The sequence below is a fragment of the Cinclus cinclus genome, chromosome 38 (genome assembly GCF_963662255.1).
Source record: "Cinclus cinclus chromosome 38, bCinCin1.1, whole genome shotgun sequence".
NCBI lineage: Eukaryota > Metazoa > Chordata > Aves > Passeriformes > Cinclidae > Cinclus > Cinclus cinclus.
The window spans coordinates 420599-435612 of NC_085083.1; the positions used below are offsets into that span (position 1 = coordinate 420599).

Consider the following 15014-nt stretch of genomic DNA (forward strand, 5'->3'; position numbering starts at 1 on the left):
CATAACCCCAAACCCCATAACCCCATAACCCCAAACCCCATAACCCCAAACCCCAAACCCCAAACCCCATAACCCCAAACCCCAAACCCCCCCGATTGCCCCCAGACTCCACCTGGACCCCCGCGAACACGGAGCTCATGGAGCCCCCAGACCCATAACCCCATAACCCCAAACCCCATAACCCCATAACCCCAAACCCCATAACCCCAAACCCCATAACCCCATAACCCCATAACCCCATAACCCCAAACCCCATAACCCCAAACCCCATAACCCCATAACCCCATAACCCCAAACCCCAAACCCCATAACCCCAAACCCCATAACCCCATAACCCCATAACCCCAAACCCCAAACCCCATAACCCCATAACCCCATAACCCCATAACCCCATAACCCCAAACCCCAAACCCCCCCGATTGCCCCCAGACTCCACCTGGACCCCCGCGAACACGGAGCTCGTGGAGCCCCCAGACCCATAACCCCATAACCCCAAACCCCATAACCCCATAACCCCATAACCCCAAACCCCAAACCCCATAACCCCAAACCCCAAACCCCCCCGATTGCCCCCAGACTCCACCTGGACCCCCGCGAACACGGAGCTCGTGGAGCCCCCAGACCCACAACCCCATAACCCCAAACCCCAAACCCCAAACCCCATAACCCCATAACCCCAAACCCCAAACCCCATAACCCCAAACCCCATAACCCCATAACCCCAAACCCCAAACCCCAAACCCCATAACCCCAAACCCCATAACCCCATAACCCCATAACCCCATAACCCCAAACCCCATAACCCCAAACCCCATAACCCCATAACCCCATAACCCCATAACCCCAAACCCCAAACCCCATAACCCCAAACCCCATAACCCCATAACCCCATAACCCCAAACCCCAAACCCCAAACCCCAAACCCCATAACCCCAAACCCCAAACCCCCCCGATTGCCCCCAGACTCCACCTGGACCCCCGCGAACACGGAGCTCGTGGAGCCCCCAGACCCATAACCCCATAACCCCATAACCCCATAACCCCATAACCCCATAACCCCAAACCCCAAACCCCAAACCCCATAACCCCATAACCCCGAACCCCAAACCCCATAACCCCATAACCCCATAACCCCAAACCCCATAACCCCAAACCCCAAACCCCAAACCCCAAACCCCATAACCCCATAACCCCATAACCCCATGACCCCAAACCCCCCCGATTGCCCCCAGACTCCACCTGGACCCCCGCGAACACGGAGCTCGTGGAGCGCTGCGGGCTCACGGTGCGGGGGCTGCCCACGGGAGAGAAGCTCCTGTTCCGAGTGGTGGGAGTGAACATCGCGGGCCGCAGCCCCCCGGCCACCATGGCCCAGCCCGTGACCATCCGAGAGATCGTCGGTGAGACCCGGGGGAGCCCCGAATTCCGGGGGGGACCCCGAAATCCCGGGGGAATCCTGAAATCCTGGGGGAACCCCGAAATCCCATGGGGGGAATCCTGAAATCCCGGGGGGAATCCTGAAATCCCATTGGGGGAATCCTGAATTCCGGGGGGAACCCCGAAATCCCGGGGGAATCCTGAAATCCTGGGGGAACCCCGAAATCCCATGGGGGGAATCCTGAAATCCCGGGGGGAATCCTGAAATCCCATTGGGGAAATCCTGAATTCCGGGGGGAACCCCGAAATCCCGGGGGAATCCTGAAATCCTGGGGGAACCCCGAAATCCCATGGGGGGAATCCTGAAATCACGGGGGGAATCCCGAAATCCCATTGGGGGAATCCTGAATTCCGGGGGGAACCCCGAATTCCGGGAGGGACCCCGAAATCCCGGGGGAATCCTGAAATCCCATTGGGGGAATCCTGAAATCACGGGGGGAACCCCGAAATCCCATTGGGGGAATCCTGAAATCACGGGGGGAACCCCGAAATCCCGGGGGAATCCTGAAATCCTGGGGGAACCCCGAATTCCGGGAGGGACCCCGAAATCCCGGGGGGAAACCCCGAAATCCTGGGGGGATCCTGAAATCTTGGGGGGAATCCCGAAATCCCATGGGGGGAATCCTGAAATCCTGGGGGAACCCCGAAATCCCGGGGGAATCCTGAAATCCTGGGGGGACCCCGAATTCCTGGGGGGAACCCCGAAATCCCGGGGGGATCCTGAAATCTTGGGGGAATCTTGAAATCCCATGGGGGGAACCCCGAATTCCTGGGGAGAACCCCAAAATCCCGAGGGGGAGTCTCAAAATTCTGGGGGAGATCCCAAAAAACATGGGGGAAAAATCCCTAAAATTGGAGGAGAAATCCCAAAAAATGAGGGAAATCCCAAAAATAGGAGGGGAGATCCCAAAAATAGGAGGGGAGATCCCAAAAAAAAATGAGAGAAATCCCCAAAACAGAAGAGGAATCCCAAAAAACATGGGGGAAATCCCTAAAATAGAAGAATCCCTAAAATACGAGGGATAATCCCAAAAGCAAAAGTGGGAATCCCTGACCCTTTTTGGGGGAAAAAAATCCCAAAATTTTTGTGGGGATGACATCGAGAGGCGACCCCAAAAATGGAAGAAAACCCAAAAACGGGAGGTCGGGGACGGGTGCAGAACAAGAACCCAAAAATTTGGGAAACCCCAAAAATTGAGGAGGAATGAGGAAGTTTGGGGAGGAACGAAACTATGGGGGATTGGGATTGGTGGGTGACCCCAAAATCGGGGGAGACCCCAAAATTTGGGGGTTCTGCCCTATAGATCTCCCTTAAATTTTATCCGAATTCCAACCCCCCCCCCTCTCCAGAGCGCCCCAAAATTCGGCTGCCCCGGCACCTGCGGCAAACGTACGTGAGGAAGGTGGGGGAGCAGGTGAACCTGGTGATCCCGTTCCAGGTGAGCCGCGGCAGCACCCCGAAAACCTATAGGGGCTATAGGGGGAATGGGGCCTGTAGGGGGAATGGGGTCTATAGGGGAAATGGGGCCTGTAGGGGGAATGGGGGCCTATAGGGGAAATGGGGCCTGTAGGGGGAATGGGGCCTGTAGGGGGAATGGGGTCTATAGGGGAAATGGGGCCTGTAGGGGGAATGGGGCCTGTAGGGGAAATGGGGCCTGTAGGGGAAATGGGGCCCTATAGGGGGAATGGGGCCTATAGGGGAAATGGGGCCTGTAGGGGGAATGGGGCCTGTAGGGGGAATGGGGCCTATAGGGGAAATGGGGCCTGTAGGGGAAATGGGGCCTGTAGGGGGAATGGGGCCTATAGGGGAAATGGGGCCTGTAGGGGGAATGGGGGCCTATAGGGGAAATGGGGTCTATAGGGGGAATGGGGCCTGTAGGGGAAATGGGGCCTATAGGGGAAATGGGGGCCTATAGGGGGAATGGACCCCATAGGGGGAATGGGGCCTATAGGGGAAATGGGGCCTATAGGGGGAATGGGGCCTATAGGGGAAATGGGGCCTGTAGGGGGAATGGGGCCTATAGGGGAAATGGGGCCTATAGGGGAAATGGGGCCTGTAGGGGGAATGGGGCCTGTAGGGGAAATGGGGCCTGTAGGGAGAATGGGGCCTATAGGGGAAATGGGGTCTATAGGGGGAATGGGGCCTATAGGGAGAATGGGGCCTATAGGGGAAATGGGGCCTGTAGGGGAAATGGGGTCTATAGGGGAAATGGGGCCTGTAGGGGGAATGGGGGCCTATAGGGGAATGGGGCCTGTAGGGAGAATGGGGCCTATAGGGGAAATGGGGTCTATAGGGGGAATGGGGCCTATAGGGGAAATGGGGCCTGTAGGGAGAATGGGGCCTATAGGGGAAATGGGGCCTATAGGGGGAATGGGGCCTGTAGGGGGAATGGGGCCTATAGGGGAAATGGGGCCTATAGGGGGAATGGGGCCTATAGGGGAAATGGGGCCTGTAGGGGGAATGGACCCCATAGGGGGAATGGGGCCCTATAGGGGAAATGGGGCCTATAGGGGAAATGGGGCCTGTAGGGGGAATGGGGCCTATAGGGGAAATGGGGGCCTATAGGGGGAATGGGGCCCTATAGGGGAAATGGGCCCCATAGGGGGAATGGGGCCTATAGGGGAAATGGGGCCCTATAGGGGGAATGGGGCCTATAGGGGAAATGGGGCCTGTAGGGGGAATGGGGCCTATAGGGGGAATGGGGCCCTATAGGGGAAATGGGGCCTATAGGGGGAATGGGACCTATAGGAGAAGTGGGGCCTGTAGGGGAAATGGGGCCTGTAGGGTAAATGGGGCCTATAGGGGGAATGGGGCCCTATAGGGGAAATGGGTCCTATAGGGGAAATGGGGCCTATAGGGGGAATGGACCCCATAGGGGAAATGGACCCCATAGGGGGAATGGGGCCTGTAGGGTAAATGGGCCCCAGGGATTTATTGGGATTAGTCGGATCTATAGGGGGAGGGAGATCAGTAGGGATAACTGAACTGCACAGATCTCATAGGGAGAAACAAACCCCACACACCCCATAGCGATAACAAAACCCCACAGACCCCATAGCGACACCCAAACCCCATAGCGACACCCAAACCCCATAACGACACCCAAACCCCATAGAGATACCCAAACCCCATAGCGACACCCAAACCCCACAGATCCCATAACGACACCCAAACCCCATAGCGATACCCAAACCCCATAGTGATACCCAAACCCCACTTCGACACCCAAACCCCACAGCGATACCCAAACCCCACTTCGACACCCAAACCCCATAGCGATACCCAAACCCCATAGCGACACCCAAACCCCACAGACCCCACAGCGACACCCAAACCCCACAGCGACACCCAAACCCCATAGCGATACCCAAACCCTATAGCGATACCCAAACCCCATAGCGATACCCAAACCCTATAGCGATACCCAAACCCCATAGCGACACCCAAACCCCACAGACCCCATAGCGACACCCAAACCCCATAGCGACACCCAAGCCCCATAGAGATACCCAAACCCCATAGCGACACCCAAACCCCACAGATCCCATAACGACACCCAAACCCCATAGCGACACCCAAGCCCCATAGCGATAACCAAACCCCACAGACCCCATAGCGACACCCAAACCCCATAGAGATACCCAAACCCCATAACGACACCCAAACCCCACAGCGACACCCAAACCCCATAGCGACACCCAAACCCCACAGCGACACCCAAACCCCACAGCGACACCCAAACCCCATAGCGACACCCAAACCCCACAGCGACACCCAAACCCCACAGACCCCACAGCGACACCCAAACCCCACTTCGACACCCAAACCCCATAGCGACACCCAAACCCCATAGTGACACCCAAACCCCACTTCGACACCCAAACCCCACTTCGACACCCAAACCCCACTTCGACACCCAAACCCCACAGCGACACCCAAACCCCACTTCGACACCCAAACCCCACAGCGACACCCAAACCCCATAGCGATACCCAAGCCCCACATCGAGACCCCATAGCGATAACCAAGCCCCGCCCCCCGGCAGGGCAAGCCCCGCCCCCAGGTGACGTGGACGAAGGAGGGCGCGCCGCTGGGCGAGGACGTGCACGTGCGCACGTCGGACCGCGACACGGTGTTCTTCATCCGCGCCGCCGCCAGGGGGCACTCGGGGCGCTACGGGCTCAGCGTGCGCATCGAGGGCATGGAGGACACGGCCGAGATGCGCCTGCGCATCGTCGGTAACTGGGAGAACTGGGAGACACTGGGAGTGACGGGAGAGGCCATGGGGGACTGGGGGAACTGGGGGAACTGGGGGAAGCGGGAACTGGGAGAGACTGGGAGTGACGGGAGAGGCCATGGGGGACTGGGGGAACCGGAGGAACTGGGGGAACTGGGGGAACTGGGAGAGACTGGGAGTGATGGGAGAGACTGGGAGTGATGGGAGAGGCAATGGGGGACTGGGGGAACTGGGGGAAGCGGGAACTGGGAGCACTGGGAGAGACTGGGAGTCATGGGAGAGGCAATGGGGGACTGGGGGAACTGGGGGAACTGGGAGCACTGGGAGTGATGGGAGGGATACTGGGGGAACCGGGGGAACTGGGGGGACTGGGGGAACTGGGGGAAGCAGGAACTGGGAGCACTGGGAGAGACTGGGAGTGACGGGAGAGGCAATGGGGGAACTGGGGGTACTGGGAGCACTGGGAGAGACTGGGAGTGATGGGAGAGGCCATGGGGGAACTGGGGGAACTGGGGGAACTGGGGGAAGCAGGAACTGGGAGCACTGGGAGACACTGGGAGTGATGGGAGAGGCAATGGGGGAACCAGGGGAACTGGGGGAACTGGGAGCACTGGGAGTGACTGGGAGTGATGGGAGAGGCAATGGGGGAACCGGGGGAACTGGGGGGACTGGGGGAACTGGGGGAACTGGGGAAAGCAGTAACTGGGAGCACTGGGAGTGATGGGAGGGATACTGGGGGAACTGGGGAAAGCGGGAACTGGGAGCACTGGGAGAGACTGGGAGTGACGGGAGAGGCAATGGGGGAACTGGGGGAACTGGGAGCACTGGGAGCCCTGGGATTGGGGACTGGGAGCACTGGGAGCACTGGGAGTGACGGGAGAGGCAATGGGGGAACCGGGGGCAGGAGGAACTGGGAGCACTGGGAGCACTGGGATTGGGGACTGGGAGCACTGGGAGCGCTGGGATTGGGGACTGGGAGCACTGGGAGCGCTGGGATTGGGGACTGGGAGCACTGGGAGCGCTGGGATTGGGGACTGGGAGCACTGGGAGCACTGGGAGCACTGGGAGCGCTGGGATTGGGGACTGGGAGCACTGGGAGCACTGGAAGCACTGGGAGCACTGGGATTGGGGACTGGGAGCACTGGGAGCGCTGGGATTGGGGACTGGGAGCACTGGGAGCGCTGGGATTGGGGACTGGGAGCACTGGGAGCGCTGGGAGCACTGGGAGCGCTGGGATTGGGGACTGGGAGCACTGGGAGCACTGGGAGCACTGGGATTGGGGACTGGGAGCACTGGGAGCGCTGGGCTGGTGTCTTGAGAGGGATTTTAGGAGATTTTGGGGGGATTTTCAGCATTTTTGGGTTTTTGGGGTGATTTGGGGGTTGTTTTTGGGACATTTTTGGGTTGTTTTGGGGTTGTTTTTGGGACATTTTTGGGTTGTTTTGGGGTTGTTTTGGGGACATTTTTGGGTTGTTTTGGGGTTGTTTTTGGGACATTTTCAGGGTGTTTTTGGGGTTGTTTTTGGGGCATTTTTGGGTTGTTTTGGGGGTTGTTTTTGGGACATTTTCGGGGTGATTTTGGGGTTGTTTCTGCGGTGGTTTTGGGGTTGTTTTTGGGATATTTTTGGGTTGTTTTTGGGATTGTTTTTGGGACATTTTTGGGTTGTTTTGGGGTTGTTTTTGGGACATTTTCAGGGTGTTTTTGGGGTTGTTTCTGCGGTGGTTTTTGGGTTGTTTTTGGGATATTTTTGGGTTGTTTTTGGGATTGTTTTTGGGATATTTTCGGGGTGTTTTTTGGGGTTGTTTTTGGGACATTTTCGGGGTGTTTTTGGGGTTGTTTCTGCGGTGGTTTTGGGGTTGTTTTTGGGATATTTTCGGGCTCGTTTCCGCTGTGTTTTTTGGGGCTGTTCTCGGGATATTTTCAGGGTGTTTTTGGTGTTGTTTTTGGGATATTTTCGGGTTTTTTTGGGGGTTGTTTTTGGGATATTTTCAGGGTGGTTTTGGGGTTTTTGGGATATTTTCGGGTTTTTTTGGGGGTTGTTTTTGGGATATTTTCGGGTTGTTTTTGGGTGTTGTTTTTGGGACATTTTCAGGGTGTTTTTGGGGTTGTTTTTGGGATATTTTCGGGTTGTTTTGGGGTTGTTTTTGGGATATTTTCAGGTTTTTTTGGGGGTTGTTTGGGGACATTTTGAGGGTGTTTTTGGGGTTGTTTTGGGGATATTTTTGGGTTGTTTTGGGGGTTGTTTTTGGGATATTTTCGGGTTGTTTTTGGGTGTTGTTTTTGGGATATTTTCGGGTTGTTTTTGGGTGTTGTTTTTGGGACATTTTCAGGGTGATTTTGGGGTTGTTTTTGGGGATATTTTCGGGTTGTTTTTGGGTGTTGTTTTTGGGGATATTTTCGGGTTGTTTTTGGGTGTTGTTTTTGGGGATATTTTCGGGTTGTTTTTGGGTGTTGTTTTTGGGATATTTTCGGGATGTTTTTTGGGGTGTCCCTGACATTCTCCTCTCCCCAATGCCACCCCCCCCCCCCCAGAGAAGCCGGGACCCCCCCGGAAGGTGCAGGTGAAGGAAGTTTGGGGGTTCAACGCCCTGGTGGAGTGGGAGCCCCCCGAGGACGACGGCAACGCCGAAATCACCGGGTACACCATCATGAAGGCCGACAAGAGAACCATGGTGAGGGACCCCCAAAAGACCCCCCAAAATCTTCAACGGACACCCCAAAATCTTCAATTGACACCCCAAAGTCTCAGCTGAACCCCAAAATCTTCGGTTGAAACCCCAAAAAACACTCAGCCCTCCCCTCCAAAGGGAGGTCCCCTCAGGACACGCCCAAAAATCCCCTCAGGACTCCCCAAAAACCACTCGGGAACCCCCAAAAGAAACACTCAGGAACCCCAAAACCTCCTCAGGACCACCCAAAATCCCCTCAGGACCCCCCAAAAACCACTCGGGAACCCCCAAAAACCCCTCAGGACCCCTCAAAAACCCCTCAGGACCCCCCCAAAATCCTCTCAGACCCCCCCAAACCACTCATGAACCCCCCAAACCCCCTCAAGATCCCCCCAAAGCCCCCCAGGATCCCCCCAAAACCCCTCAGGACCCCCCAAACCACCTCAAAACCCCCCCAAAGCCCCCTAGAACCTCCCAAACCCCCTCAAGATCCCCCCAAACCCCCTCAGGACCCCCCAAACCCCCTCAGGACCCCCCAAACCCCCTCAGGACCCCCTAAACCACTCATGAACCCCCCAAAACCCCCTCAGGACCCCCCAAACCCCCTCAAGATCCCCCCAAACCCCCTCAGGACCCCCCAAACCCCCTCAAGATCCCCCCATACCCCCTCAGGACCCCCCAAACCCCCTCAAGATCCCCCCAAAGCCCCCTAGAACCCCCCAAACCCCCTCAGGACCCCCCAAACCCCCTCAAGATCCCCCCCAAACCCCCTCAAGATCCCCCCAAAGCCCCCTAGAACCCCCCAAACCCCCTCAGGACCCCCCCAACCCCCCCCAGGACCCCTCAAAAACCACTCAGTACCTCCCCCAAAGCCCCCCAGGACCCCCCCCAAGCCCCCCCAAATTTCGGCCCCTTTCCCCAGGAGTGGTTCACGGTGTACGAACACAACCGGCCCCTGCGCTGCACGGCCTCGGAGCTGGTGATGGGCAACGAGTACCTGTTCAAGGTGTTCAGCGAGAACCTGTGCGGGCTGAGCGAGAAACCCGCGCTGTCCTGCAACACCGCTGTCATCCCCAAAGCGGGTACCCCGAAATTCGGGGGGTTCGGGGGGGTTCAGGGGGGAGATTGAAGGGATTTGGGGGGAGATTGAAGGGATTTGGGGAGGTTTTGGGGGGATTTGGGGAGGTTTTGGGGGGATTTGGGGAGGTTTTGGGGGAGATTGAAGGGATTTGGGGCGATTTTGGGGGGATTTGGGGAGGTTTTGGGGGAGATTGAAGGGATTTGGGGAGGTTTTGGGGGGATTTGGGGAGGTTTTGGGGGAGATTGAAGGGATTTGGGGAGATTTTGGGGGGATTTGGGGAGGTTTTGGGGGGATTTGGGGAGGTTTTGGGGGAGATTGAAGGGATTTGGGGAGATTTTGGGGGGATTTGGGGAGGTTTTGGGGGAGATTGAAGGGATTTGGGGAGATTTTGGGATGGTTTTGGGGGGATTTGGGGCGATTTTGGGATGGTTTTGGGGGGATTTGGGGAGATTTTGGGATGGTTTTGGGGGAGATTGAAGGGATTTGGGGGAGATTGAAGGGATTTTGGGGAGGTTTTGGGGGGATTTGGGGAGATTTTGGGATGGTTTTGGGGGAGATTGAAGGGATTTGGGGGAGATTGAAGGGATTTTGGGGAGATTTTGGGATGGTTTTGGGGAGATTTTGGGATGGTTTTGGGGGGATTTGGGGAGATTTTGGGATGGTTTGGGGGGGATTTGGGGCGATTTTGGGATGGTTTTGGGGGAGATTGAAGGGATTTGGGGGAGATTGAAGGGATTTTGGGGAGGTTTTGGGGGGATTTGGGGCGATTTGGGGAGATTTTGGGGGAGATTGAAGGGATTTGGGGAGATTTTGGGGGGATTTGGGGAGGTTTTGGGGGAGATTGAAGGGATTTGGGGAGATTTTGGGATGGTTTTGGGGGGATTTGGGGCGATTTTGGGATGGTTTTGGGGGAGATTGAAGGGATTTGGGGGAGATTGAAGGGATTTTGGGGTGGTTTTGTGGAGATTTGGGGTGGTTTTGGGGGAATTTGGGGCGGTTTTGGGGGAGATTGAAGGGATTTGGGGCGATTTTGGGGAGGTTTTGGGGGGATTTGGGGAGATTTTGGGATGGTTTTGGGGGAGATTGAAGGGATTTGGGGGAGATTGAAGGGATTTTGGGGAGGTTTTGGGGGGATTTGGGGTGGTTTTGTGGGATTTGGGGTGGTTTTGGGGGAATTTGGGGCGGTTTTGGGATGGTTTGAGGTGGTTTGGGGTGGTTTGGGGGGGATTTGGGGTGGTTTTGTGGGATTTGGGGTGGTTTTGGGGGAATTTGGGGCGGTTTTGGGATGGTTTGAGGTGGTTTGGGTTGGCTTTGGGGGGATTTGGGGTGGTTTTGGGGGGATTTGGGGTGGTTTTGGGGGAATTTGGGGTGGTTTTGTGGGATTTGGGGTGGTTTTGGGGGAATTTGGGGTGGTTTTGGGGACATTTTTTGGGATTTTGTGGTCACCTCTGTGACCCTAACTTCAATTAGCAGGGGAGGCACAAATTCGGCTGCTTTAATGGGAATTTCCAAAACTTTTTCACTGCTCACCCACAAATCACTGACCCTCATTTTGGGGTGAGGGGCACCTTAAACGTTCTTACGCCCCCCCCAAAAAAAATAATTTTGGGGTGTCCCTAATTCCTTTTGGGACCCCTCCCCAGAGCTGAGGCTGAAGCCCCCCCAGTACCAGGAGCACGATTTTCGCTCGGCCCCCCAATTTTTGACACCCCTGGTGGACAGGAGCGCCGTGGCCGGATACTCCACCGCCCTCAACTGCGCCGTGAGGGGGCACCCCAAGGTCTGGGGGGGCTCCTCGGGGCAATTTGGGGTACCCCTGGTTCTGTCCATGAGGGTTTGGGTGGAGATTTGGGGTCGTGATGGAATTTTTGGGGTACCCCTGGTTCTGTCCATGGGGGTTTGGGTGGAGATTTGGGGTCGTGGGTGGGTTTTGGGGTACCCCTGGTTCTGTCCATGGGGGTTTCGGTGGAGATTTGGGGTCGTGATGGAATTTTGGGGTACCCCTGGTTCTGTCCATGGGGGTCTGGATGGAGATTTGGGGTCGTGGGTGGGTTTTGGGGGTACCCATGACCCAAAAAATGGGGGTCTGGGTGGAGATTTGGGATCCTGATGGAATTTTTGGGGTACCCCTGACCCAAAAAATGGGAGTTTGGGTGGAGATTTGGGGTCCTGAACGAATTTTTGGGTACCCCAGACCTAAAAAAAATGGCGGTCTGGGTGGAGATTTGGGGTCGTGATGGAATTTTGGGGTACCCCTGGTTCTGTCCATGGGGGTCTGGGTGGAGATTTGGGGTCGTGGGTGGGTTTTGGGGGTACCCATGACCCAAAAAATGGGGGTCTGGGTGGAGATTTGGGGTCCTGATGGAATTTTTGGGGTACCCCTGGTTCTGTCCATGGGGGTTTGGGTGGAGGTTTGGGGTCCTGAGGGAATTTTGGGGTACCCCTGACCCAAAAAATGGGGGTTTTGGGGGGTTGATTTAGGGGTGTTTTTGAGGTCTTTTTGGGTTGTTTTTAGGTTATTTTTAGGGTGTTTTGGGGTGGTTTTGAGGTGGTTTTAGGGTGTTTTGGGGATTGTTTTTGCAGTGTTTTTGGGGTTATTTTTGGGGTGTTTTTAGGTTGTTTTTGCAGTGTTTTTGGGGTGTTTTTTGGGATGGTTTTGAGGTGTTTTTGGGGTTGTTTTTGGGGTTGTTTTTGGGTTGTTTTGGGGCTGTTTTAAGGCTGTTTTTGAGGTCTTTCTGGGTTGTTTTAGGGCTGGTTTTGGGTTGTTTTGGGGCTGTTTCTGCAGTGTTTTTGGGATGGTTTTGAGGTGTTTTTGGGGTTGTTTTTGGGTTGTTTTGGGTCTGTTTTAAGGCTGTTTTTGAGGTCTTTCTGGGTTGTTTTAGGGCTGTTTTTGATAATCTTTTCGTGTCGTTTTTTTCGGGGGGGAGGGGAGGGTTGGGGGTTGGGTGGGTGTCTTCGGGGTTGTTTTTTTTTTGGCGTGTTCACCTGACACAGGTACATCCCTCCCAGCCTAAGGTGGTTTGGCTGAAGAACCAGGTGGCCATTGGAGAGGACCCCAAATTCCTTGCCCGGCATAGCCAGGGGGTCTTGACCCTCCTCATCCGCAAGCCGGGACCCTTCGATGGTGGCACCTACACCTGCCGTGCCATCAACGAGCTGGGGGAAGCCCTGACCGAGTGTCGGCTGGAGATTCGGGGTGAGCCCCCCCCCCCCCCCCAAAAAAAAAAAAAATAATCAGGGAACCCCAAAAATCGGGGCGATCCCCCTCAAAAAAAACAAACAAACAAAAAAAACCAACAACAACAAAAAAATCTGTGGGCATGTTGTGGATACCTGAGGGAGAAATGGAAAGCTTGAGGGGGATAAAGGGGTGGCCCAAAATTTATTTTGGGGGGAGCTCCTCAAGATTTGACGGCGTCCCCAAATTTTTTTTTTGTTTGTTTGGTTTTTTTTGAGGATTTCTCTCCCTTCAACACATTTCTCTTCTCTCCGCAGTGCCCCAGTGATGGCGACACAGAATGGTGAGGTGGGGGGGGGGGTTTAATTAGGAGTAATTAATTAGAGCTGCTTTAATTAGGGGGTTTGATTTGGGAAGTTTAATTGGGGCGTCTTTAGTTTGGGGGGGGGGTTTGATTTGAAGGTTAATTGAGGGGGGTTAAATAGGTTTAGTTGGGGGGGTTGATTGGGGTGTCTTTAAGCGGGGGGTTTAATTTGGCATTTTAATTGGTGGATTTAATTGAGGGGGTTAAATGGAAATGTTAAATTTGGGGTCTGATTGGGGGTGCTAGTTAGGGAGTCTTTAATTGAGGGACTTTGCTGATCTTTGCAGCTGTATTTGGTTGGGGCCTTGAATTCGGAAAGTTTAATTAGGGGGCATTTAATGGGGGTGGATTTTTGGGTGGTCACGTTTTGAGGGTCTGCTCCCTGTTTTTTGGGTGCTAACTTCTATTTTTGTCCCCAACCAGAAGCCCATGGTGGTGAGGAAGAAGAGGGTGAGGGTGACAAAGGCCCCGTGAGCCCCTCCCAAAAATAAAATATCTGAGCAATCCCCCAGAGTCTGCGCTTGATTTTGGGGAGGGGGTGCCTGAGGAATTGGGGAGCACATTTCCTACCTTTTTCACTTCGTGTTTTCTTCTCTTTTCTCTTTGTGTTTCCTGGCTCTTTCTCCACTCACGGTTCTTGCCTTTTCTCCCCTCACGTTTCCCTCCCTTTTTGTCCCTTCACTGTTCCCGTCCCTTTCTCCCTTCACGTTTTCCCTCCTTTTTCTCCCCTCACTTTTTCCCGCCCTTTTTCTCCCCTCACGTTTTCCCTCCTTTTTCTCCCCTCACGTTTTCCCTCCTTTTTTCTCCCCTCACATTTTCCCACCCTTTTTCTCCCCTCACGTTTTCCCTCCTTTTTTCTCCCCTCACGTTTTCCCTCCCTTTTTCTCCCCTCACGTTTTCCCACCCTTTTTCTCCCCTCACGTTTTCCCTCCTTTTTCTCCCCTCACATTTTCCCTCCCTTTTTCTCCCCTCACATTTTCCCGCCCTTTTTCTCCCCTCACGTTTTCCCTCCTTTTTTCTCCCCTCACGTTTTCCCTCCCTTTTTCTCCCCTCACGTTTCCCTCCCTTTTTCTCCCCTCACGTTTCCCTCCCTTTTTCTCCCCTCACGTTTTCCCTCCCTTTTTCTCCCCTCACGTTTCCCTCCCTTTTTCTCCCCTCACGTTTCCCTCCCTTTTTCTCCCCTCACGTTTCCCTCCCTTTTTCTCCCCTCACTGTTCCCATCCTTTCTCCCTCACATTTTCCTGCTCTTTTCTCCCCTCATGTTTTCCCACCCCTTCCCCCCCTCCCATTTCTGCCCTTTATCCAGCAGAGCTGCTTTCCTTCTCCCATATAACTGGGACGTTTTCCCCCTTCTGATCCCAATTCCTTTCAGTCCCCCCCGGATCCCAGATCGTCCCCCCCCCAATCCCAAATATCCCGCTTGGATCCCTGCACCTCCCCGGATCCCAGATTCCTCCCTGGATTCAGCTTTTTCCCTCCCTAAATCCCAACTCTCCCCTTCCCCAATTCCCTCCCTTTCCCCCCACTGGAATCTCCATTCCTAAACTCCCAAATTCCCCCCAATCTCGAATTTCCCCCTGGATCCCAAGCCCCCTCGAATCTCTTATTCCCCCACAGGATCCCAAATTAGGGCTCCAAGATTTAGGATTTCCAAGGCTGGAATCCAGAATCCCCAAAATTTGGGATCACCAGGTTTCGGGTTCTTCAGGATTTGGGCTTCGCAACGTTTGGGTTCCCAAAATTTTGTGTTTCCAAGGTTTGGGGTCACCAAGGTTGGGGTCTCCAGGTGTGGGGGACTGTGAGTTTTGGGGTTCCCAAGGTTTGGGGGTCCCAAATGTTGGGATATTTAGCCTTGGGGAGGGGCTTAAAAATGGAGGTCCTTACATCGGGGTCTCCAATTTTGGGGTTGTCCAGGTTGGGTGGGGGTCACCAAGGCTGGGGGGTTTCTGAGGTTTAGGATTTCCACTCTTTGGACTCTTCAGGCTTTCGGGTCCCCAAAGTAGGGAGGGATCCCCCAAAGACAGGCAGCACCCCCTGATGTTGGGGT

General features: G+C 55.1%; 1 protein-coding gene across 1 annotated transcript in view; it reads left to right on the top strand.

The window, feature by feature from the left end:
- MYBPC2 (myosin binding protein C2) overlaps positions 1-12930 on the top strand; it is a 66220-nt gene extending 53290 nt beyond the window's left edge. The window contains 7 exon segments of the mRNA XM_062512557.1: positions 1233-1400; positions 2788-2876; positions 5484-5676; positions 8208-8347; positions 9267-9426; positions 11069-11205; positions 12435-12930. Coding sequence (XP_062368541.1) covers positions 1233-1400; positions 2788-2876; positions 5484-5676; positions 8208-8347; positions 9267-9426; positions 11069-11205; positions 12435-12659 — 1112 coding nt within the window. The 3' untranslated portion in view covers positions 12660-12930.
- The last annotated feature ends 2084 nt before the right edge of the window (positions 12931-15014 follow it).